Here is a 23,132-nt window from a genome sequence, read left to right as displayed (position 1 = left end):
AGCTGCAGTAACTGTGCCTTCAGAGCTCAGGGATCAGTCTTACCCAGGAGTCTCTGAGGTGCTGCTGTTGTACCTGAGAGCGGTGCCAGGCAGAAGGCGCAGTGCCCATATGCATGTATGGAGACGTGACAGCAGGCAGCCCCACCTCTCCGCTCGCAGGAGCTGTGCTTAAGGGACTTTATAAACTCACCACATGTGATACCTTAGAAACAGCGTAGTAACAACACTAAGCACTGCCGCCAAGACAGGCGCTGCAACGCTCACAGTCCTGCAACAAGGATCCCTTCCCACGCTCCGCTGCTCTGGTTTGGGAAGAGGAGCTGTGCTCAGCCTCCACCCGTGCTCCTGTGGATGGGGATGAATGTCTGTTGAACCACAACGAGGGGATTAATCCTGAAGGCTGAATGAGCCACGCGTGGCTCATTAGCACGGGTACATTGGTGATATTGCTCCAAATCCCTTCAGCTCTCCAAGGAGTATCCTTGAAGGCAATGTCCCCATCATCCCCCGCTACTGCTGCCTGGAGGAGTGGCACTTTTCAAGGGCTCCCAGGGCATTCAGCAGATTTGAGGCTGTGCCTTGTCTTCCGGGGGCTTCTGGAGCGCCTGTGGAAACTCCTGTGTCAGGTTAGAAAGGTAGCAGAGGATGTGCTGAAAGTCAGTGTTTGTAATACTAGAAATGAAGGCAGGTAAGAGGATTGAGTCACCGGGCTCTGGGAATTCTGTTTGTTTGCTTATGTTTGGTTTCAGCGCAAGGAAGTCACCGCTGTTGCTGCTGGATAATATATTGTAATAATGGCATGAAATTATTACAGTGATGATGAAGATAACTCGGGCTCTCCGCTGTGGTAGAAGACTGTTTAGGTAGCATGCAGAAACATACTGAGAGGCTCATCAGTCATGAAGATCTATCAGGTTTTTGGACAGTGCTCTGTTTTGGGGTTGTTATTAATTGCATTGGCATTGCTCTTGTTTTCTGCTCCTCCAGAGGTATATGTGGGCTTTATTTTGGTGGGAAGATAACTCTGGGGACACATACAGGCTGTTTACTTGTTCTTATTTATCTCTGCAGCTTGACAGGCACCACAGTGCCTGATCTCATCGTCAGCACACACCACCAGATGTGGCTCCTCTTCCAGACAGACAGTGTCAGCAACTTGCTGGGATTCAAAGCAACGTATGAAGGTAAATCCAAGCCCGTACCTCAGAATTTACCTGGTTTAAAAGGAGCAGGGATGAGACGGGTGCAGCTGTTGGGGAGAAAAGAAAGATGCTTCTCAAAATATATCGAAGCTCTGCAGATTTTTTTTCCTTAAAACTGAAGCTTTGTTCCAGTAAGAACAGCTTTCCTGATCCCTTTTGCATGGAAGCAGGCCGGGTGGGTAATGTTTCGTTGCCATTTCATCTGCTTTGTTGGAAAAGAAGTGGTGAATTTCAGCTGATGGCAACAGACTGCGTCTGCGAGAGAAAATAGATCAAGTAATGGGTGGTTCCAGGAGCGGGGTGGTATCGACTGCTTTAAACTTTGCCTACTCTGGAGTAGTGCCAGTGAAATAGAAGTCATTGCTGGGAGTTTTCAACAGAAACTCATGAAGTACATTAGGATGTGAATGCTGAAGTGTGTCAGAAGCCTCTGCTTTTGCTGCTGTCATAGGTATTTGCAGAGGTAGAGAAAGTGGGATGGTGAAGTATTCCTTCTAACTCACATCAGTGCCTGGGGATTCAGGCTGAAGCTCTTCTTAGGTTCCTGCTTTGAGTTTCTGGGTTTTCCCAGATATTTCCGTCTCGTGTCTCCACGTTTGGGGTGAGCACCAAGGATGGCTTACTCCTCTGGCTCTGGTGCCTAGAAGTCAGCCCACAAACCTTCACCCAGACGTGGGGGCTGCTCTGAAACATCTGAGTACCAGCAGCGTCCACTGACATCAGCAGTAACATTTAAGTCTGCTCCTTTCAAGGGTCCTAAATTCACATTAGTGTTCATTCATTCCTAAAAAGGCTTCTCTGGGACGTACCGTGTTTCAGGGGAGTATCAGTTGTGTTCAGGCCAGGACCTGCCCCTCGGAGTGCTGCTGATGGATGCTGCATTAGGAGTCTGAAGGGACCTGACCTCCAGAAAACCAAACTAGACTAAATGCCAGCCTGTGCAGTCAGGCTGAGCAGTACCTTGGAGGGGGAACTGGCTCATGATGCTGGAGTATTTGAAGGATGGCAGGACCAGGTCAGCAGAAAAGGCATAGAGGGGGACAGATAAGAGATAATGGCATTGGAAAGGAAAGGCAAATCCAGCCAGATTGTCTGGGGAGCATCATGATGGTACTATCAGTCTCAGCGGCTGTGAGTGCTCCAGTGTGAAAGCTTTGCTGTCTGCAGTGCTGGGCTGTCTGTCTCCTGCCACGTCTGTCTGTGGGTGATGGCTGGCAGCTTGGCAGCACGTGCTGCCGCACCCAGCCCTGCTCTGATGGGTGGAAGCACTCTCCAGCTCTGCTTTGAGATCCTGTCTGCTTTGTTAGTGTCATCCTAAGGGTAGTGTGGGCATATTTGTTCAGTCTGTTGATACATCTTCAGTTTACCCTATACTAGTACATAAAGATGCAAAGCACGTGATTTAGGGACTTCCTTACACTGTTGTTCATCTTCTGTGAACTCTGGATCTAGGAGGAGCATGACTTCTCCCTCCTCTAACTTGCCCTGATGTTACTGGTACTTGATCTATAGCAAGGCTGAGCTGCTCTTGCTCCCTCTGACCTCAGCACTGGGTTTGGGTATTGCCATTATCATTCATGGTTTGGAGTCCTGTAGGAGATGCCAATGTCAAATGTGCTTCTCCCTTCCCTGCTTTACCTGTGCTGCTGCTGCCTGTTTAGCTGTACTCTTCAATGTCCATAACCTCCTAGAGAAGGGGAAAAAGGGAGTGTTGTGACGCTGCTGGCCCCTGGCGAGCCTTACAGGAGGGACGTTTCCCAAGGAGCATCTCTCCTCTGCATGTATTAGGAGTAGAGGCTGCTCTTTGCCCATCGTTCAAATCTCTTGTCTTTTTGTGGCCATCTTCATGGTTTTTTGTACAGCACCTCGCTGACCTTGAAGAATGGATTTGCGCATGAACAAAGAAACGCTCCATGCCTGAGGCCCATGCTGGTGCTATCCTGAGGTTAAGCAAACTTCCCATCAGCCAGGCTGTAAAACTCTCTTAGTTTTTGCAAATGCTTTGAGTTACAAAGCAAGAGACGTTTAAGTAAGAGGCAATTAGCACTTGCCAAATACATTATGAAATTATATACAACTTACTAACAAGTTTCAGTATCAGTTTTATGGCCATGCTTCTTCCTAATTGCGAGAGGAAGATTACAGCTAATGGAGCTATATAAAGTCAAGACCAAAAATCTGCCTAGTACAAGGGCAGAGTATTGCTTATAGAGTATGTTTAAATAGCCATCTATCCTATAACATGTGAGTTTTAGTGTTCATTTGAAGTGTAGTGCAATCATAAAGCCTGTTGCTAGGGCTGAAGCAGTTATGCCCAAGAGATTTATTGATGCACCGACTCAAGGACCTGTTGGAAGGACCATGCTGAGGAGGGCAGCATGCCATCACATTTTTAATGGAGGGTTCCCAAGAAGGGGGAGCCAGCCAGGTCCTTTTGCTTCACTTCTGAGTACAGGGAAAGGAAGAGGACGCAAAGCACAAGGTATCTGGATTCAGATTTATCCAGATCTGCACTGCAAGATGGGATGTGTTTGGAAGAAATGCTCAGTGTGACAACATTGATTTTCAGTTAAGCCATGTCAGTCTTTACCAGCTGAGGATCTGGCTCATTAATGTTCATGAAGATTACTTCTAAATCTGCCGTGTCTCAACTGCAGCCACTTGCGTCCTTCTAAGTAGACATTCTCTCATAATGGTGAACAATGGCTTGGGACTTCCAGTGCTTGTCACAAGAAATTTGTATTCAGCTCCACTTTGCCAGAGAAGTCTTTTCTTTCTCACAACTGCAGCGACCTGATGGATGCTGCAGTTCCGTGCTTGACTTGTGAGAGGGTGCGCAGCCTCCTGGGGCCTTATCTTCTCCCTTCTTTCCTTCAATCTCAGCTGGCTCCTTCTCCTTGGAGCTGATGCCTTCCACAGCCATGGAAATGGCTCTGCCGAAGTTCCCAGGTCAGCTGGGCTCTCTGGCATGCAGCACTGAATTGGTTTTGCCTAGTGACGTGCTCGCAGGTTTCACCAAGAAGCCCAGGTAGCTTTCTTGGATTACCTGTAGTTGTTATTACTTGTTTTGTTAGGGTCTCCGTTACCGAACCCCCCGATATTGTTGATGGTGGAATTCTGTCAGAAAACTTTTAAGTGTTCATATCTTTCCTGCTCTGCTTTTCCATTAAATGTATTGACTCATGTCATAAAACAGGAGCGCTGAAATACTGCTGAACCAACAGCCGCGAAGGCTTTTAGCTTATGATGGGTTGACTTGAACTGCTCCCAGGGTCACATTCCTTGTATTTGAATCTTGGGTAAACCTCAGCAGGAGTGATTTGATGTTATGCCACAGGGTTTTAATGAGCCTGCTGGATTCAGCTTGTGCATTTACCCTGCACAAGTGTTTTAGATCATAGAATGGTTTGATTTGGAAGGGGCCTTCAAAGATCATCTAATCCAGCCCCCTGCCAGGAGCAGGGATACCTTTCAGTAGACCTGGGGATGTGGCAGAGATAAGCAGAAAGGGCCTTTCCTTCTTAGCTTATCCCCTCATCCTCCTTAGAGGATTTCCTCTTTAGATCTTTTTTTCCTCATTGTTGGAATCAACAAAAAGAACTAGGCAGTAGGAACAGCCCGATCCTGATTCCTTAGGCTACGTACCTAACACCGTTAGCTTTCAGTCATTTAAGCAAAATGAATACATGAATGAAATAACGTGTGTGAGGTTAAGTATGTTCTTGAGGGTCCTTTCTGCCTGGGGGAACATTTGGTTGTTTCCTCCTGTGTGGTCTCTGAGTGCCCACAGATCCCACATTTTATGGATGTTTTTTCTGGGAAGCGGAGTTTTCCCGGTGCTGTGCGTGCTTGCAGCTCCAAACCTCTCATTTTGCTCCAGAACCCAGGCAGGCAGGAATGGAAATTCCCACCAAACCCCGGGAGAAGGGTGGCCTAAATCCGGGTGCCGACGGCGCTCCTGTACAGATGTGTATGGGAGGTTCCTGCTCTCATTACTCACACTGGAAGTGTGGGCTGCTGCCTCTGCGCTGAGCAAAGGGACCCAGTTTCCCACCCACCACCAGAAGACAAATAGCATAAATAGCTGATGAAAGAAGTCTGGTGAAACACCTTCTGTTAGAAAAGGCTGTTTTGTCAAAATCTTATCTGCATGGTATAATATTTGATGGAGGAGTTCTGAGAGACTCATGTCAACTTGTTTCATTTTACTAATGTCAAAATACTTGATTTAGATGTTCTTGTTTAGTTTTGACTTTTATTATTCTAATGTGGAAGTGATTTTACTTTAAACATTCATCAGGAGAAACGTCTCAGCCTTATTGAAGGAATGTGGTTTGATACTTCCGAATCATTCATTTTGGGGATTTCTTCCCTGCTAAATACTTCATGCATTTTCCTCCGTATGAACAGAAATGTAGGAGCCAGGGGATTTTCTCAGGACAGAAATTCTGTTTTCTGACCTCTGTGCTGGAATCAAACCTGCTGCCTTTGTTTGCCTGCTGCTAACAAGGGCATCGTGTGCACAGTGGAGAATGGGAGCTCTGGTTCTTATTTCTCTCCCATTCTTGAACTGTGATATCACTCTGTAGAGATGTTCCAGCTGGGTTCATGGAGTGTGACACAAAAGGGCTCCACATGCAAGAGGGGAGCCCAGGGAGGGAGGAGACCATTCAATCAGTACGTGGAGAGCATCTGTGCCACCGTTATTCTTTCTCAGCAGAGGGTTGAAGGGACTGATTTTCCCTGATGGCTGTGTGTTGTCTCAGGGTCTGGTCCTGAGCCTGTCCTCATTTCACAAAAGCAATGAATTCTCCAAACACTTGTGGCTCCCTTTGGCTCCTGCAGTAGCTGGAGCTGCTTTGCTTGTTGGTCTGCAGCCCCTGGCTGGAGTTTCCACGGCCACTGATGCAGGTTTAGCCTTGCTGAACCTAATGGCAAAACTCCCACAGGCTTTAGGGCTCCCTCCCTGGAGTCAAGCGCAGCAGGAATGTGGTGAGTGTCTGTTCAGCTGAATGTGGCAGTGTAGCCTTCTGCTCCCCATGGCTCCGTCAGTGCCGGGCACAGGGTGGGCTGGGAGGTGACCTGTGTTAGCTTCTGACCAAGCGGCAGCAGCCAGGCTGGTGCCAGGACATTCGACATTCGCTTCCCGTGGCACCCAGTGTCACAGGCTGCAGTGGTGGCAGGAGCTGGAGGCACTGGGCTCTGGGCACCCTGCAGGACAGCTCACCATGGCTGCTGCTTGCTAATCCTGTATCTCTGCACTTCCAGGTGTGGGAAGGAAAGGGATAACAAAAATCAGCATTACGGTTCCTTCCAACCCAAACCATTTCATGATTCTGTAATACCTAAATCCTGGCCAACTGTTTTCACTGACAGGCAAAAAGACCTATTTCCTGATAACTTTAGTGTTAATATTAATCTATGCTAAATTATTTTGGGGATGCTTCATTACCTGGCAGTGACTTTTTAGTTCAGGATGCATGCAGCAGTAGCAGAAGCTAGGTGCCTTGTTGTGACTTCTATTCAAAATACACCTGTATCTAAGTTGCCTCAAGTCAGAATAATAATGAGGAGCTTGTTGTTACTCAAACCAAATTGGAATATTAGATGGAGTCATGCAAATCTTGGATTATGCAGTTTTCCTCTGTAAAGCAAATGTCATAAAAGAAGCTTCCAATTTGGTGTAAGAAATTGAAAATGGGGAGAACAGACAGTGAGGCTGATCACAGATGATGGGGATAGAAACTAGAGAACGTGGAAGATGAGATGAATGTGAGGCAGATAATGTGGGCGCACTAAGGAGGCTGTAAAGGAATGAAGCTTTGCAGCACACAGTGATACAGAGCAGGGGGCCCTTTTGAGATGAAATTGGACAGAGCGGAAGATAACAGAAAATTGTGTTCATGATTTATTTGAAGTCAAAATACAAGTGCAGGGAGAGATTAACGGTGTGTTTCTGTGCAGGAAGGTGGCAGCTGTCTGCTCCGGCACCACAGGCAGAAACGGCAGCGAGGTGGGGATGGGGAGACAGGAGATGTGGGAATCCGGCAATCACAAACTGCGTCCCCTTTGCCGGTCTTGTTTAGTGAGACGTGGTCTTCACAAGAGGCCCTTGAAGTGGGATCTCCTTGCGCAGCTGTATTTTCCATTCAGCTGGGATTAATTCAAGGATGAGGGAGCAGTGAGGTTGTTAGGAGGGCCTCTCAGTGGTAAAATCCACGTGCTACGGCAGAGATCTTGGCTGTGTTCTGTGCTGCTGCAGGCCCCCCTCCCATGGAGGACAGTGCCGAGGGGACCGGCTGTCCCCTGGGGATGTGGTGCTGGGGCGCTGCCCAGCAGGATGCAGCACAGACACAAGCCAGGTATTGCACCAGCTCTGTGCACCATGCAACTTCTGTTTTCTCTTTTTCAGAGATTGACCAAGGGAGCTGCGGTGATCCCGGGATCCCAGCCTACGGCAGGAGAGAAGGATCCACCTTTCGCCATGGGGACAGTTTGAAGTTTGAGTGCCAGCCTGCCTTTGAGTTGAAGGGACAGAAAACAATTACCTGCCAAAAGAGTAGCCAGTGGTCTGCTCAGAAGCCAGTTTGTGTTTGTAAGTCAGTGAGGAGACGGCTCTAAAACACCCTGTGGTGAGGTGGTGGTGTAAAGAGGGTGTTTGTGCTCTGTGCTGGGTACCAGGGATAGGGCAGGTTCTTGTGTTCAGATCGCTTCTGGAGAGAGAGCAGGGCTTTGGCACGGGCACGGGCACACACACAGAAATGAATGTAAAACTTCACTCGATTCCTCCCATTTAACTGCCCTTCATTATCTGATGGTGTGCAGGCTCCCTGCTGCTGGGCCTCAGGTTTTAATTTGTTGCATGAGTTCTCAGCAGAAGCAGGATGTTGTGCTCTCAGTAGTGACTTAGGGATACAATTTTCAGATGGAAGTGGGAGTTACATGTGCAGTTCCTCTTGGGTTTTAATGGTCTCAGTGTCCTTTGAAGATGCACTGGTCAATCTGCTTTATTGTATTGACTGAACCTTCGCTCAGAAACCGTGTTGAATTTGGGCATTACCAAAACGCACAGAAGTACCTGTATTTTCCTCAGTTGGTGATAAGCAGGCTCTTGTTTTTGTCTCATCTCTATTTAGTGGGATATGTTAAAGTCTTTGAACAGATGCTGTGGTGTAGGGGTGCGAGACTGAATCTAACAAAATAATAGGGAAGGAAAATTCAGTTAAGCAGCAGAGGACAAAAGTGGGGGGAAAATGGATATATAAACCCCAGAAATGTTAATTTTTAGAAGTGTGTGTTGATGTGAAATAAATAGATAGGCTGGTGTTCAATGCTGCAGTAGATAATGCTCCTTTGTAGTGTGGCAGGAGTTGATATGTGCCAAAGAGATTGCACAGCATAGGGAGCAAACCTTGTTGCTCCAGAGCTGGATGTGGGTTCCTCAGGAGCTGAGGAAGCAGAGGCTTTAGCATCCCTACACTGGCAGTTTATGGGAGGCTGTGGGAAACAATCAAGCAAGGGCCTGTCTTTAAAACACTTATTTAAGCTCTGAGCATTTGAGAAGTTCCTATCTGGGGAAAGCAAGCAATTGCTTTGTGAGGTTTGCCTTTCCCAGATGCCACAAATCCCCTCCTGCTCGGTTTTCTAAGCAAAGCACCTTAAGATGCTGATGAGGAAAATGGAGTTTTCCTGGTTATTTTTGAGGTGGGAAGGGTTAGAACATCCCTGTGCTAACATCAGAAGTTGGTGGGTTTTGTGTTTCCCAGAAATTCAGATGAATTTGAGCAGCTGAGGTTTTGGTTGAGTTTCTTGCTGGTAGTTTGCAGTGAGGTTGAGCCTATAGTTTGTGCCCGTTCTGGGAGTGTTGTTTCATAATAGTACAGAAAAGAGACCTTCCAGTAAAGTAGGGTTATTTTTTGGTAGGTAGATACTGAACTAGGGCACCAAATCCAGCCCCAGTCCACAGTCCATGCAAAGCACAGCACAGGCATGACTCTTTTAAAAAGTCAGAGTAATTCCACTGTGTTGTGTTCTCTGTGGTCCTCCAGCTTTGGATACGTACAAATCAAGAAGGCAGTAGGTAGTGGGAAAAGTCTTTCATGGGCCTCCCTATACCTTTACTCCCCTATCTTTATTCTGGACAGCATCGTATTAGTTTGCATGAATCAAGAGAGGTTACACGACAAAACGTGTAACCTGGTGTGAAATCTCTAGTGGGATTAGCAATAACTCTGTGTAAATATTGGGAGACCGGTAAATGCATTGGGCATGAGGTGGGGAAAATAAGGTAACTGATTTATGTGCTGCTGGTTGGAATATGCAAACATTTCAGTGCTGCTGATCCTGGCTGCAAATGCGTGACAAATGCAGATGGAGATTAAACAGTGCACTGTGGTGTATCCTGCTGTCCTGAGCAAATGATTTATGAGCAGACAGAATCTATTGTAGAGAACTCATTTCCTGGGGCTTTGATGACAAAGCAACACAAACCATTTAAGTAATAGATCTGCTTATTGCAATGGGTTCTTAATTCGTGACTGTGCCTTCATGATAACAGACCTTCCATCTTCATCCTCTGTTGTCATTGCATCCCTTTAACTGTCCAGGGTGAGCACTTAGGGTACTTGAGAAACTTTGCAAGACCTCCTTCATGCATGTCTTCTGCAAACCCCTTACTAGGCAAGGTGCCCCTGGCCCTGCTGTGTGTGTTCAGATTGTCTCTGATGGCCTGAAACAGCTACACTGGAGCCTGGGAACCTGTAGTACTGTAGCTGGATTGGGTGGCACAATCATCCGTCTGTCTGTGCTCTGAGCTTGGTGTCTTGCTTCTGTGCAGTGTGGATGTCTGGGTTGATGGCTGGATACTGAAGACCTCTTTTTCTCCCTACACTGCAGCACCTCATAGTGCTCACATCAGCCCTGTACTTACTGTTGTCCACTCTGACACTCGCATTTTCAAAGTTACAGAACTGTGCTATCTGTCAAACCTAAGGCAGTTCTCATAACCCAGGATAACCTGAGCCATTGCTTTCATACAGAGCTATGTTCAGTTTTGAAGCCTTGAAGGACAGCAGAATGGCCTTAGGAGATGTCAGGCGGATAAATGCTACCTAAGGAAAACCATTGTGCTACTTAGATGAAGTTTGTGCTCTGATGGTAAGAACTCATAAGGGAAATAATATTCAAACTGAAGTCTACAGTTACCTGTGGCTGAGAAGATTATTAGGTTTATGGATGGGGAGCCAGCCCATAATTACAGCTATAACAGGAAGCTGGTGAGCTGTTCAGTTACAGCAGTGAGAATGATGAAGGTGTGGATAGATGCAGTCATGAAGCAGGGTGTTTCGGGAGTGCCATAACTTCCAAATACATGGCTGGAATTACTGTTTAAACATACTCCTCTATAGCAGGGGAGCACTCATTACCTGATTTTATGTGAACTATTGCACTGGAAAGCCCTGCTACAAAACATTTTCTATGACCAAAATTTGTTTCACGAGGTATGTGTTTCCTTGCCAAGGAAAGGAAGAGCTAGCATCCCCTGCAGGGGGACAGTGCTCTCCGAGGGTTTCTGCAGGGCTCAGTAAGCCTTACTTACAAGGCTTTTTGCTACTCTCCTCCAGCAGCTTCCCTTCCCTTTCCTCCCCTCCTCCCCCTCCTGCAGCCCTTGCCCCTGGGGGCCTGTGACCTACAACTCCTGAGGTTTCTGTCCTTGCACCTTTAGCTGAATGGTTGACTTGCGCCAAGCAGTGCCGTCACTTGATGTGATAGATGATCATGATACGAACTGTCATGGCAATATACATCATTTGTAACCATCTTGCTGAATAAAGGAAAAGCTTCTGCCTCATTTTACCTGTCCTCTGCCAGCTGGGCTGGGCGAGTCCCTTCTGAAACCTGCTGAATTTCTGACCCAGGTTTAGCTCGTTGATCTCAGACTTGCAGACTTCAGGTTTTCTGGACCCGTCCCGTGTTCTGAAGGTAAATAAACCAGAGGGAAATAAAGCAGCATTTCATATGCACTGGTGACAGTGCATCAGGCAAACCGGGGAGGGAGGTTTCTGCACTGACCTGAGGGGTGTTTGTTTGGCGTTGCTTGACTGCAGCTCTGTGGAAGCTGGGGATAAATGTGTGTGTAGATGTATAAGCACTCGTATGTTCATGCGGAGGGGCTGTAGCTCGAGTTGTACTGCTTCAGAGCACTTCTGGACACCTCCAGACACTTTATGTCCACTGATGTGATAGTCATTACAGGGCTCTTGGTCATGCCCTGGTCTCGCTTTAGGAGCTTCTTTAGTTTCCAGTGACTTCCTTTTTGTTGTGTTATCGTAAGTGCATTTTGTGTTGTAACCTGCTTAGAGCAGTAGTCATGCATAATATTCCTCTAAGCAGAACAGAAGGCATTTCCCTAAGCATTTCCAATTGAAATTACGCTAAATGGTGTTTTCTTCTCTGGCTTTGGAGCAGATGTTAAGCTTTCTTCCCTTCTTCACTTGAAAGCCTCAGCCACAGCCCATTTCCCATGCAGGAGCCAGCAGCAGCACGGTGCCACCACCACTGGAGGCCGTGCTGGCTCGGTGGAAATGGGGCATTTACTCTCTCGGACAAGCTGAGCAGCAGCGAACCCCTTTGTGTTGTTGAGAGTTGTCTTTGAGCTGGCAGCAGCAGGAGGTTGGCACAGCTCAGGATCCCCATCACCGTGCAGGTGTACGGCACTAACACAGCTGTAGAATCCCAGACTGGTTTGGGTTGGAAGGGACCTCAAAGCTCCTCCAGCTCCAGCCCCTGCCACGGGCAGAGACCCCTTCCACTGGAGCAGCTTGCTCCAAGCCCCTGTGTCCAACCTGGCCTTGAGCACTGCCAGGGATGGGGCAGCCACAGCTTCTCTGGGCACCCTGTGCCAGCGCCTCAGCACCCTCCCAGGGAAGAGCTTCTGCCTAAGAGCTCATCTCAGTCTCCCCTCTGGCAGGTTAAAGCCATTCCCCTTGGCCTGTCCCTACATCCCTTGTCCCAAGCCCCTCTCCATGTTTCCTGCAGCCCCTTCAGGCACTGGAGCTGCTCTCAGGTCTCCCCTTCAGGAGCCTTCTCTTCTCCAGGCTGACCCAGCCCAGTTCTCTCAGCCTGGCTCCAGAGCAGAGCTGCCCCGGCCCTCGCAGCATCAGTCATCCTCATCAGGCATTTTGATCTTGTAGGGTTTTCCATTCTTTTAAACATCTGATTTTCCTTAATAACAACATAAAATCTCTCTTCTCCTTAGTGCTGATTACTCCTTCTTATTTTTTTTTTAATTAATCCCATATCAGCCTATTGTATCTGCTGCATAATCTTAGCTCATCTTCCAGACATCACAAATGTTAGTTCTGGGCTGGGCTGCTAACCTTTGTGTGCACTGTCTGGTACAAACAGGCAGGATTAGGAGCTGGAAATGCAAAGTGCAATAGATGTTTTTCCCAGCAATGTACTGAACAGAACCCTGTAATTTCATATCACTTGGCAAGGTTTTCATTTAGCTCTAAATTAAGTTGTCAATTGGTCATTATTTTCTTTCTTTGTTTTTTTTCTCTTTTCTTTTCCTACCTGTTATTCACAGCAACCTATGGAGCCTTCCCGAGGAAGAGTAATTTGGAAGAAAGTGTGTTTTATAAGTTAGCAGTGATAAAAGCATAGTTTGCCATTTAAAAATAATAGCTTTTTAACAGAGAGAGTGGTTAACCCTTGGGGCAGGCTGCTGAAGGCAGTGCCAGGCTCTCCATCCTTAGTCATTTATAGATTGAGATGGGGGGTGCTCCTTTCTGGACATCCGTAGGCACCAGGAATTGTTCTGTAGTCTGCACTAAGGAGGTGGATGGTTAAGATAATCACAATGGTCCTTTGTTGTCTAATAGTACTTCCAGAAGGTTTTCTTTTAAAGGAAATGATAGTTGTTTCATTATAAGGGAGGTTTTCAGGCTTTTGAACTGCAGCATCGGCCCTCATTCTGATGAAACCAGACCCTTTGTGTGCTCTTTTATCCTTCATTCCTCTTACTTTTTGCAGTGCTGATGGAATAGTTTATGTCAGGTCCCAAAATGCTTCTCCCTCCTGCTGTAAACAGGTCTTGTTTTTGCAGCTGACATTGGACTTGCAGATGCAGTTGGCTTTGAGTGGATTTTGGAGGAACTGTCAGGATTCCGTTAATTTTCCTTTCCCCAGTGGTTTGCTGTGTCTGGCTCTTTATTTTCTTATGCTTTTCTCTTTTCAGTGCTTTTATGAAGCGCCCTGAGATGATTCTCCTGATGATGAATGGCAGAGACACCAGTTATCTCTGCCAGATGATCTGGGACAGGGACTTGGTAGCTAACCTTAACGTTCCAAACCACGTCAGCTCTGGGCGCTGCAGAGCAGCCGTTCGCATCCTGGGTTTCTGCCAAGAACCAGGCTCCGTGCCTGCCGAGGCCACGTCCATGGCTTAGATGGCTTCTGCAACAGATGCGTGTCCTTCAGGACCCATTAGCACCTTCTGCTTGCCCTGGATCCTGTTGGGTTCAGAGCAGCAAATCAGTGGTGAAATGCTCTTTATGCTCAGCCTGTTCCCAGGAGCTGCTGAGATCCGGTCTTTCTCTGGCAGCAAGGGAGGCAAATTAAATGAAGGCAGGATTACCATGATCTCTATATACATGAGGGATTTGTAGCTTTTGTTAACAACCTTGTTTCATGGTTGCAGCCATGTAAGACCATTCCCTTCTTAATTTTAAGCAGGGCACTCTCCCTCAAAGCCCTTGTTCTGCATTGCAGCCCTAGTTTATCAAAGCGCTGAGATTTAAATGTTTGCTTAAGCAGACATACATGCTGAAGTGCTCGGCTGGGCACTAGTTGCGCCTAAGAGCCTTCTCAATGGCAATGAATTGAGTTCTAATTGTCCCCCATGAGCTCCCAAGGCATTTTATAGGTGTAACCTGTATGTAAATTTCCCATTTCCCTTTCTGTGACTTTATAAGAGGGCTGCGTGACCAGCCCAGGCCTTCCTGCTCTTCCTTGAGAGCTGTCTCAAGCTGCACATCCTCCAGCATGCTGCTTGTCAGTTAAGGGAACTTTCCCTTGGTGTCCATATCTATGGAGAGCTGGATGCATGAAGCACCTGGGTTGAACCAGAGCCTATTTTCTCCTTGGTGTTACTGTCAGTGAGTTCTCTCCAGCTCATCTGAGGTGCTCCCAGCCGTGTGCTCACTGCTGGTTGGGAGGATGCAGTGTATTGGGTTGTCTCCATCCTTGTTATTTTACTGATTGAATCAGTTGAACTGTTACCCTGATAGGGCTTCATGCTGCTATAAATGAGTTGTCCTGTGCCAAGGCATCTGTCCATGTTCCTGACAGCAATTGCTCAGCATGATGGGTTGCCTCTCTTCACATGAGCCGGGATCTGAAATGACACTCACTGGTTTCATCAGGCAAGGAGATTGTCTCTGTCCCCTTCCCCTGTCTCAATATCCAGAAAGCAGGAATATCTTGAGTCTTATGTTGCCATCTTCAATCTGCTCTGCAGAGAAGTTTCTTAATGCCTGTTTTACTTCAATGTTTTTCGTGTGGGGTTGATGTTTGAGGAAGCTGCAGTGGGGTACTTCCAGTTTGCCAGTGGAGTCCAAGAGTGCAAGTTTCTCTCCAAGTCTCCTTGAGTTGTTCCCCATGAGCAGAATGTCACATGTGGCTGAACCTGCCCACACACCCTCTGCTGCCCTTCCTCATGGCGTGCAGGTGCTGTAGTTGCAGTTACACGCTCTGGAAGTGCCTCACCCTTTGCAGTGCACTGTGCTGAGGCCATGGGGCTGTGTGGAGCTGAGTCCCAGCCTGTTGCAGGAGCAGCTTCCAGGAGATGGATGTGTTGCAGCAGTTGGGGATGGCTCCGAGCACTGCAGCAGCAGAAGGATGCTCTGCTAAGCCACAAGGGAGAGGTACATGGCAAGAGCACTCGACTGCTTTGGGGCTTTTGACAAAAAGTGGCAATTAAACTTTGGGTTTGTGGATGCTGCCACCAGTTCCCAAGGGAGACTGCAGGGAGGGGGAGAGTTCCATGTGAAATAAACAGGCAGACAGGGAAGGATCTTGTCTTCATGCCTTGGAGCACCTCCTGAATAACAGATGGCTGCAGAACGCTGGCAGACAAGCAGCACGACGCTGTCCTGGTGCGGATCAGCATCTTCCAGTAAGTTTTAGGAACTTGTCTTATTCCCAGTAACCCCATCACTGTTCCTGCTGCAGTGGATAGAAATGAAACCCACTTTGGTATTTCAGTGCTCTTCCCTGTGCACAGAGGCTCCTATACAGCCTGGTTTAGGTTCACTGATAATATTTTCCTCAAGGTACCCCAAACCTGCCTAGTTTTCATTCTTCTTAATTTACCTGCTGTCCTGCCCCTGGCAGCCACTCGCTGGCACTGGCAGCTGTTCCATCTGAGTTAGCTGGGGAGTTCTCCCAGTTAGCATCGTGTCTAGACTCCTTTCCCTCACCTCCCCCTTGCCCTGTTGGTGCTTTGGGGTTCTAAGAAGGAAGATGTATTGTGATGGAGATATGTTTATTGGAACAGATACAGAAGGAGGAAAATACAGGATATAAAACACTTCCTCACAGCTGGAACAGTGCCCTGAGCTCCCAGCACTCAGCTATTTGGGATGTATGCTTCCCGAGCGAGGCATGCCGGTAGTAACCAGGCTCCTGCTGAGCTCCTGCTTTTCCAGTCCATAACCAGCTATGCCTAGAGGAGGGATCTTCTTCAAAAGGAAAGGTAAGGCAGCGAATCCGCTGCTGCCTTCAAGCTCTCTCCCATCGGTCCGAGGCTGTGGGGATGATACCTGAAAGCTGACAGAGAAGTCAGGCATTTTTATTGTTTCTATGGAGACTGCAGTTATCCCAGTGATTCCCGGCTTGGTTTTCAGCTCCTGAGCTTGGTGCCCTCTCCCTGGGATCAGCCCTGGTCTCCCATGTGCAGGATGAGTTGGAGAGGCTGGGGCCACCAGGCGTTTTGCAGGAGAAGCAAGGCAGTCTGTGAGGAGGCAGGATCTTCTGAAGGCAGAAGAGAAGAGAAGCAAGTTGTGCTTGGCCTGCCCAGAGAAATGCAGAAGTTGCTCCTGGGTGAAGGTGCAGAAACAAGCAGCTCTGCTGGTGAAGAACTGTCAGATAACCTCCGTGTCCAGCTTGGCCACGAGCATCACACGCTGCGAGGGGACCCCAGGGCAGCATCCTCAAGCCGCAGCCATGTGTGCACTTGACTTGCTGCCACAAGAAGCAATGAGCTGTTTCTTTGCTGTTTTACTGCTCTAAATGAAGGCAGAATCTTGATACTTTGTGTGAGGACTTGAATAAATAGCTTGTACTCTTTCATTAGTGGCATGGCTCTCACTGGCCGTGGTGGGTACTCTCTGTGTACCCAGTTTTGCTGTCGTTTATTCTGCTGTATTTAATAACGGGATTTTCCTTATTGCCTTTGCAGTACTTGATCAGTAATGATAATTATTGACACAGATCAGTTTAGGTTATAAATGTGAACCTGTGCTGTGCACATAATGAAACGGCCTCGTAACATCTAAGAATGATGGTACTAAATACTAATGCGTGTCTCTTAGCTGAAGGAGTGACGGGTGTTCCCAGCTCAGGCATCCTGACGGGCAGGCTGCAGGCAGCAGCACTCACCTCTGCCTGTCACGTCTGCAGTGGCTGCTCGCTCCTCAGGGGCTCTCTGTTCCCAGCTGTCTCAGATGCACAGAGCAGCCCGAGACAGGTAGCGCTCAGCTGCCTTCCTCCTTCGAGGGTCCTGTCCTCTTCCTTTCGATAGCACGTTTCAGTGTCTGACATCTACATAAACAGCTTCTGCTTTTATGCAAGTGTCCAGCAAAGACCTCTGAGAAAGTGGAGGCTGATGTGGATCCTGGTGCAGCCGCAGACCAAAAACCCCCTTTCATGCTGAAGAAAAACCTTCCCTGCTTTAAAAGATGAAGAAAATCTTCATATCACAGACCCCATGAGCTTGTCCATGAACCTGCTGAGGGGTTTGTTGCTTCCTGGGTTGGATGTGTCTGTCTGGGGGTGAAGCCGAGCTCCCCACTGCACGCAGGGGGGCTTGGACACGGGTACCATGGCCATGGGCCGGGGCTGTGGGTGCGTGGGGCAGTGGCCTTTCTCCTGCAGCTTGGCTGTCAGCATCACTCATTACTTTATGGAAGATCAGAAGTGTCATTTGCTTCCCTGCAGTGGAGGCTGGCGAGGGTGGGTTTCTGTGTCATTGTGTTTCATCTTAGCAAAGGTTAATTTTCTATTCTTCCCTCACTCTGCTTTTCTCTCTTTTGTCAGCAAGTTCTTTGTCGTTGTTTCCCGAAAGGAGCCGGCAGCTCTGTGCTGTAATAGCTGTGCTAGCAACCGTACCTCTCTGCTGTGGGCTGTGTGATACTGTAGGTCCTGTATGAATGCTGATTTACCCCTTTGATGAGGAGTTCCTACCACTAAGACTTTTCTCTGTGCAGTTATTTTCAATACCTATTCCTAGGCAGATTATACCAAGCTTATGGTGGCAGAATTATTTGACAGCATCCCTTAATATTTCAGCATCTAGTAAAGAACCCAAATCCTAAGGATATTTTGCAGTTTGTTTTCTCTTTAATCTCTTCTCTTTGTTGCTGAGAGCAGGAAATAGATTGTGTAGCTCTTAGCCTTGATAACGTCATGGTAACGTCCATCTTATTTGATGTGAAACCATTAAGTGTTGAAGGAAGACAGGGAAAATAACAGAAGGAGGGTGCGCATCGAACCAAATAATTGTATAAATGCCAAACTAGAACCAGCCTCATCCTCTGTGCAGCATCCTTTTGCCAGGAATGAGTGAGACGCGTGTTCCAAGTAATGGGTTTTCCCAAGGGTGATGGTGGGGAAGGAGCTGAGTAAAGCATACGTATGTAAGAGACCAACATTGGATAGGTACCACTTAAAAGGCAGCTTTGCTTTCTCAAATTAATGGACTTTGTCAGCTGAAATACAGTATATATTGAAACCCTTGAGAGCTGAAGGGTTCCTCCATGCGCACTGTTCCCCTCAACTTCAGTGGAGAGATTGGGTTTAATTATTTTTCATGGGGATGGCAGTAGGTTTGGTGCCTCTTTTTGGTAAGCTGCCAGCCAGCAGAAGTCAGTGATTTATTTGCAATGGGAAGGGGAAGGTTCCAGCCCACCAGAGCTGCCCCAAGCCCCTTGGCACTTGGGGGAAGCTTGGGATGGTTCCTGGGCTGCTCCTTGCCTGATGCAGCAGAGTCCTCGCCAAAACCAAACAGCTTTTGTTTCTCACTGCCAGGTGTAAACAGCTGCCCAAGGAGACAGAGAGAGAGGGAAATCGATTCACAGCTTGTTCTCAAAAGCGTTGACAATTTATTGCTGTATCAATTATTTAATGCATTATTCTTTATTGCTGTGCAGTTATTTAATGCAGGATGAGCATAGTCTGAATGTGGGGAGTCTGTCCATGTGCAATGGGATTGCCTGGGTGCAGTCACATCTGCTGAGGAGCACGGGTGGAAAGCGTATTTAGCCAATAGAAAGTAAGCTAAAAGTGCACTTGTTGTAAAACATCCCCTGGAAAGCCTGCCCCGTGCTCAGAGTTGCATCCACGGTTACCCAGCACTTGGGTGGGGATGCAGCAGACGAGCCTGGGGGGGAGCATGGGGGCGCAGTGAGCTGATTCCTCACCGCAGGTTTACGTTGTGCCAACGCATTTGATGCTGATGTTGTTTTGCATTAGGTATCGCCCCACGTTGGTTCTTGTGTGGGCATTCTCTCAGGGGCGTGCAGGAGAATTCACCTGTAAATTGGCAAATCCCCACCTGCTTGGGTGCCGTTTTCTTCCTGCAGCAAAAGCAACCTGTGCTAGGCTGGAAAATGGCAAATAACCCAAAGTGGGACTGGAGGCTCTTTTGAAGTCACGTCTTCCCCATGCAGATAAATCACTGACCGCAGGCAGTGAATGGAGCACTGAGCCCTTCCTTTCTTTACTTGTCTCTGAGAAGCAAAGCAATTGGGACTTTGCAGGAATCTCCCAGCTCAGGGGATAAGGGGAGGGGGAAACGTGACAGAGCAGCTTGTAGGAGCTGTGCTATGTGATTGATGCGGCTTTCTTGTTGCAGTTTCCTGCTTTTTCAACTTCACCACCCCGTCTGGGATTGTGCTGTCACCAAATTACCCTGAAGAATACGGAAGCAGCTTGCACTGTGTTTGGTTAATTATAGCTAAACCCGAGAGCCGCATTCACTTGGCTTTCAATGACTTTGATGTGGAGCCCCAGTTTGATTTCCTGGCTGTGAAGGATGGTGGCACTGCCGAGTCCCCGGTGCTGGGCACCTTCTCAGGAAACCAGATCCCCTCCTCTCTGACCAGTAGCGGTCACGTAGCCAGGCTGGAGTTCCAGACCGACCACTCCATGGAGAAGAGAGGCTTCAACATAACCTTCACCAGTAAGTGCTCCGTCCTTCCTCCTGGTTTTCATTTCAAGCTCTGAACTCTCGGTGGAGACTGATAGGCAAGGGTTTGATCTCGCTCAAACTCCTGCAATTCCCGAGGAAATCCCAAAATTAGGGATTACTTCAGATTTGCAGCTGGGTAATTGAGGATTGGTGTGGATCTTAGAGCTGATTGCTCAGGTTCTTCCTGGCTGTGAAGTTTAAGTGTTGTCCAGCAGTGTGAAAGCCACAGTTTGCCCCTGGATTATCCATCCTTGGAGCAGCCAGGGTTTCTGTTCTCCCACCAGCCCACAGCTTGCTGCATTCCGTGGGCTTTCTGCTCTCCTCTCATACCTCTGTTCTGCTCACTGGGCTGAGACACTGCTTTGTGGGGACCTTGGCGTATTCAATCTCGGATGCTTGCGTTCATCAGTCAGTCCTATCACCACTTCCTGACACCTAAAAGCATGCAAGACGTTGGGGATAAAGGGAAACGTGTAGCAGTGTCTTAGCATATAAGGCCTTGAAACTTCCACAGAGATATTTGACTTCACCTAAGTCCAGCCTTCAAATCTCAGATGGATGCTATAGTAATTTTATCCTCATATTGTCCTATAATTTTCTAAAGAGCATTATTAAACCTATTCAGCAGAACTGATAAATGACTTTGTTACAATAGCCTTTAGTGGCACAGCTGAATTAACAGCCCTTGGAGCCATGATTGCAAATCCTCTTTATTCAAAAAAATAAAATCAGAGGTCTTAAGAAATCATTTGCCACACTACAGCAGGCAGAAGGTTCACCAGATGAATTGGGTTGTGTATGGTAGTATCACATAGCCAGGATTGAGTTGTAGATCCTGTGAGGGGGAGACAGCCCATCCCAGAACGCTGCTGGTCCCTCCAGGACGTGTCTCTGATATGCTACGTGCCCATGTTGGGAATTGTGGCTGTCCTCCTGAATGAAGACAATCTTAAAGCAAATTCTCTTATTGTTGTAAATGACTCTTAAGTTTGCATCAGTTAATGTGTTCTGACTGCTTGAATACCAAAAGGGAACTGCTGAGTCTTTCTCAGATACTTTGCCATCCCAGTTCAGGTATGAGAGAGGAGACAACATCCTGCTACAAGGGACAGATACCAGAGCACAAAGAACAGCTTCAGCCTGTGTTTTCCCCTTCAGCAGTGTATCTAACAAGATTGTTAGAAGAGTAATGATGCTCTGTAAGAAATCCAGAACTCATCTGAATTTGGTCAAGTGCATTAAAGATATTAAAAGCGTGTGTGTGTAATTAATCTGGAGGCTTTAATCTTTAATATGCTGCTCATCTCTGAAGACCACCTCCCAGCATGTGAAGATCTAGTACATAATTATGCACTTAATGGGGGGTGAAGGCTATAGACTTACTTTCTGGCCTAGTTTTTAGCTGCTGGAAAAGGGCAGGCCTTTAGACAGAGCTGTGTGTCTGTGCAAGTCCACATGCAGCTTTGCAACACCTGGAAAGGTAATTGCTGTGTGTCCTTCATTTTATCCTGGTAATGATGACAAGCAAGGTACACAGCAGTCAATCACAGAGTATGCTGAGAGGACCCTTACTGTTAACTACAGGGCCTTAAAGCTTTCATTTTTTCTCCTTAATGGTTAACTGATGTCCTTCTGTGCAGATGCCTTTGAGGTTTTTAAAGTCTTTATTTTGAGTATTTGTGTATTTTCATATGTGAAAGATGGCTAAGGCAACAGTTTGGTTCTGCAGGCTCCTTTCTGGCCCCTCTTGCTGCTGTATCCCAGCACCTCTTAGACGCAGATGGCTTTAATCTCATCCTTCCTCTGTCGGGGTGCAAATGAGCACTTGCAATGGAGACAGGGGACAGAAAAAATCTAAGTGACTTCAACCTGATGAAAAGTTGAACGGAGAGAACACGCACCTGGGTGTCTTAGAGAAGAGGTGGTGATGTGTATCTGGCACAGACTGACTTGCCCGCACAAAACACAGTGGCTTTGCTGGGTCAAATTCAAGTCCATGTTGTTTGGTCTTCCCTTTGAGTCTGTCCCAGTGTCAAGGGGCAAGAACAAGTACTGTTGCCTACATAGAAAGTATTGCTTAATTGCTAAGTGTGTGGTCCAGCATACTTTTGCATTGGACAGAGGCAGAAACTCACTGTTCTCTTTCTTTCCCTCTTAGCATTTAGGCACAACGAATGCCCTGACCCTGGTGTGCCTGTGAATGGAAAGCGATTTGGTGACAGCCTCCAGCTTGGCAGCTCAGTGTCCTTCCTGTGTGATGAGGGTTTCATTAGGACCCATGGCTCAGAAACCATCACCTGCATCTTGAAGGAAGGAAACGTGGTCTGGAACAACGCAGTGCTCAGATGTGAAGGTGACTCTTATCTTTCCTACTAGTCTGTATGTGCAACCTGGAGGGAGAATGATCCCTGGTGTTTTGGGGAAAAGGCATAACAGTTCTGTCAAGGTCCCAGTCAGATAACCCATAGGGAGGGTGCACAGTGCTGCCATCATATAGGCAGAGGCTCTTGTTGAGAGCTGAAGGACTCCTGGACTTAGTTCTAACCTTCAGCTTCTCAGTTATGGCCAGGATTTCACGCAGCTCTGGAAGGTGTTGTCGGCACAGAAGAGGTTGCTGAGGAGGCAGAGCCAGCCCAGCAGCCACTGAGCACTGAACTCAGTTTTCTGTGAAATAATGATGGGGATTATTTTTATTAGCTCAGTTCTTGTTGCAACAGGCATTTTGCTAATAGCAATAATAAAAGGCTTTGGTTTACTGGTGACTCAAAGCTTCCCTGCTACTCTTGTCATGAAGGGAATAGGAAAATGGAAAGATACCCAGTGACATTTTCCTGTCCTGATTTTTGGTGCATGTAAAATGTATAATATTTATATAATGAAATGTATAATATTTATATAATGAAAGAAGCAAAAGGCACAGATCTCGACTGTGAGAAGTGAACATGCACGTACCTTCAGCATGTCTTCCTCAGTATCAGTCTGGTCTGATGGACTCTGACAGTCGAGAGCCACAAGTTCTGCATTTACATGTCTTTGCTACAGCAGCTACAATAGCTAACCCAGAAATGTGGCTTGGATGAAAGGCTTTAATCCAGTTTTCACAGCTTTTTCCTAGTCCTTTAAGGCTTCTACTATGGAAAAATGGGAAAAAAAAGCAGTGAAAAGTCTTCCTCTGCCCTCTATTCCCAGGGCAGTGATGCCCTGCTCTGGTATTTGCAGTAATTTGAATAACAAGTACCGTGCTATTGAGAAATAGTACTGTAAAACTGAGAAATAATTTGGTCCTGCATTGTTGAGTGGATGAGCAGCAGAAATTGCACAATCAGCCCCATTGTCTTTCAGATTGAAAGAAGAAGGTGTCAGTTGTGTTCAATAACTTTCACATAAAAGATGCTGAACTTTTTTATAATCTTGTATAATTTTTCTTTGGCAATCAGCAGGCACTAAAATGTCTGCAG

General features: G+C 47.3%; 1 protein-coding gene across 3 annotated transcripts in view; it reads left to right on the top strand.

The window, feature by feature from the left end:
* CSMD2 (CUB and Sushi multiple domains 2) overlaps window positions 1-23,132 on the top strand; it is a 259,895-nt gene that overhangs the window by 136,073 nt on the left and 100,690 nt on the right. For 2 of the 3 annotated variants that reach the window (XM_057403458.1, XM_057403459.1), the window contains exons 12-15: window positions 1,072-1,184; window positions 7,615-7,797; window positions 19,339-19,665; window positions 21,833-22,027. In XM_057403458.1, the coding sequence (XP_057259441.1) occupies window positions 1,072-1,184; window positions 7,615-7,797; window positions 19,339-19,665; window positions 21,833-22,027 (818 nt within the window). The remainder of the gene's footprint in view (window positions 1-1,071; window positions 1,185-7,614; window positions 7,798-19,338; window positions 19,666-21,832; window positions 22,028-23,132) is intronic. The other variant, XM_057403460.1, reaches the window with a different exon arrangement.

The sequence above is a fragment of the Pezoporus wallicus genome, unplaced genomic scaffold (genome assembly GCF_028554395.1).
Source record: "Pezoporus wallicus isolate ANWC-B61680 ecotype Strahan unplaced genomic scaffold, APGP_CSIRO_Pwel_v1 contig_8232, whole genome shotgun sequence".
NCBI classification, from domain to species: Eukaryota; Metazoa; Chordata; class Aves; order Psittaciformes; family Psittacidae; genus Pezoporus; species Pezoporus wallicus.
This window is presented reverse-complemented; position numbering and strand designations above follow the sequence as displayed.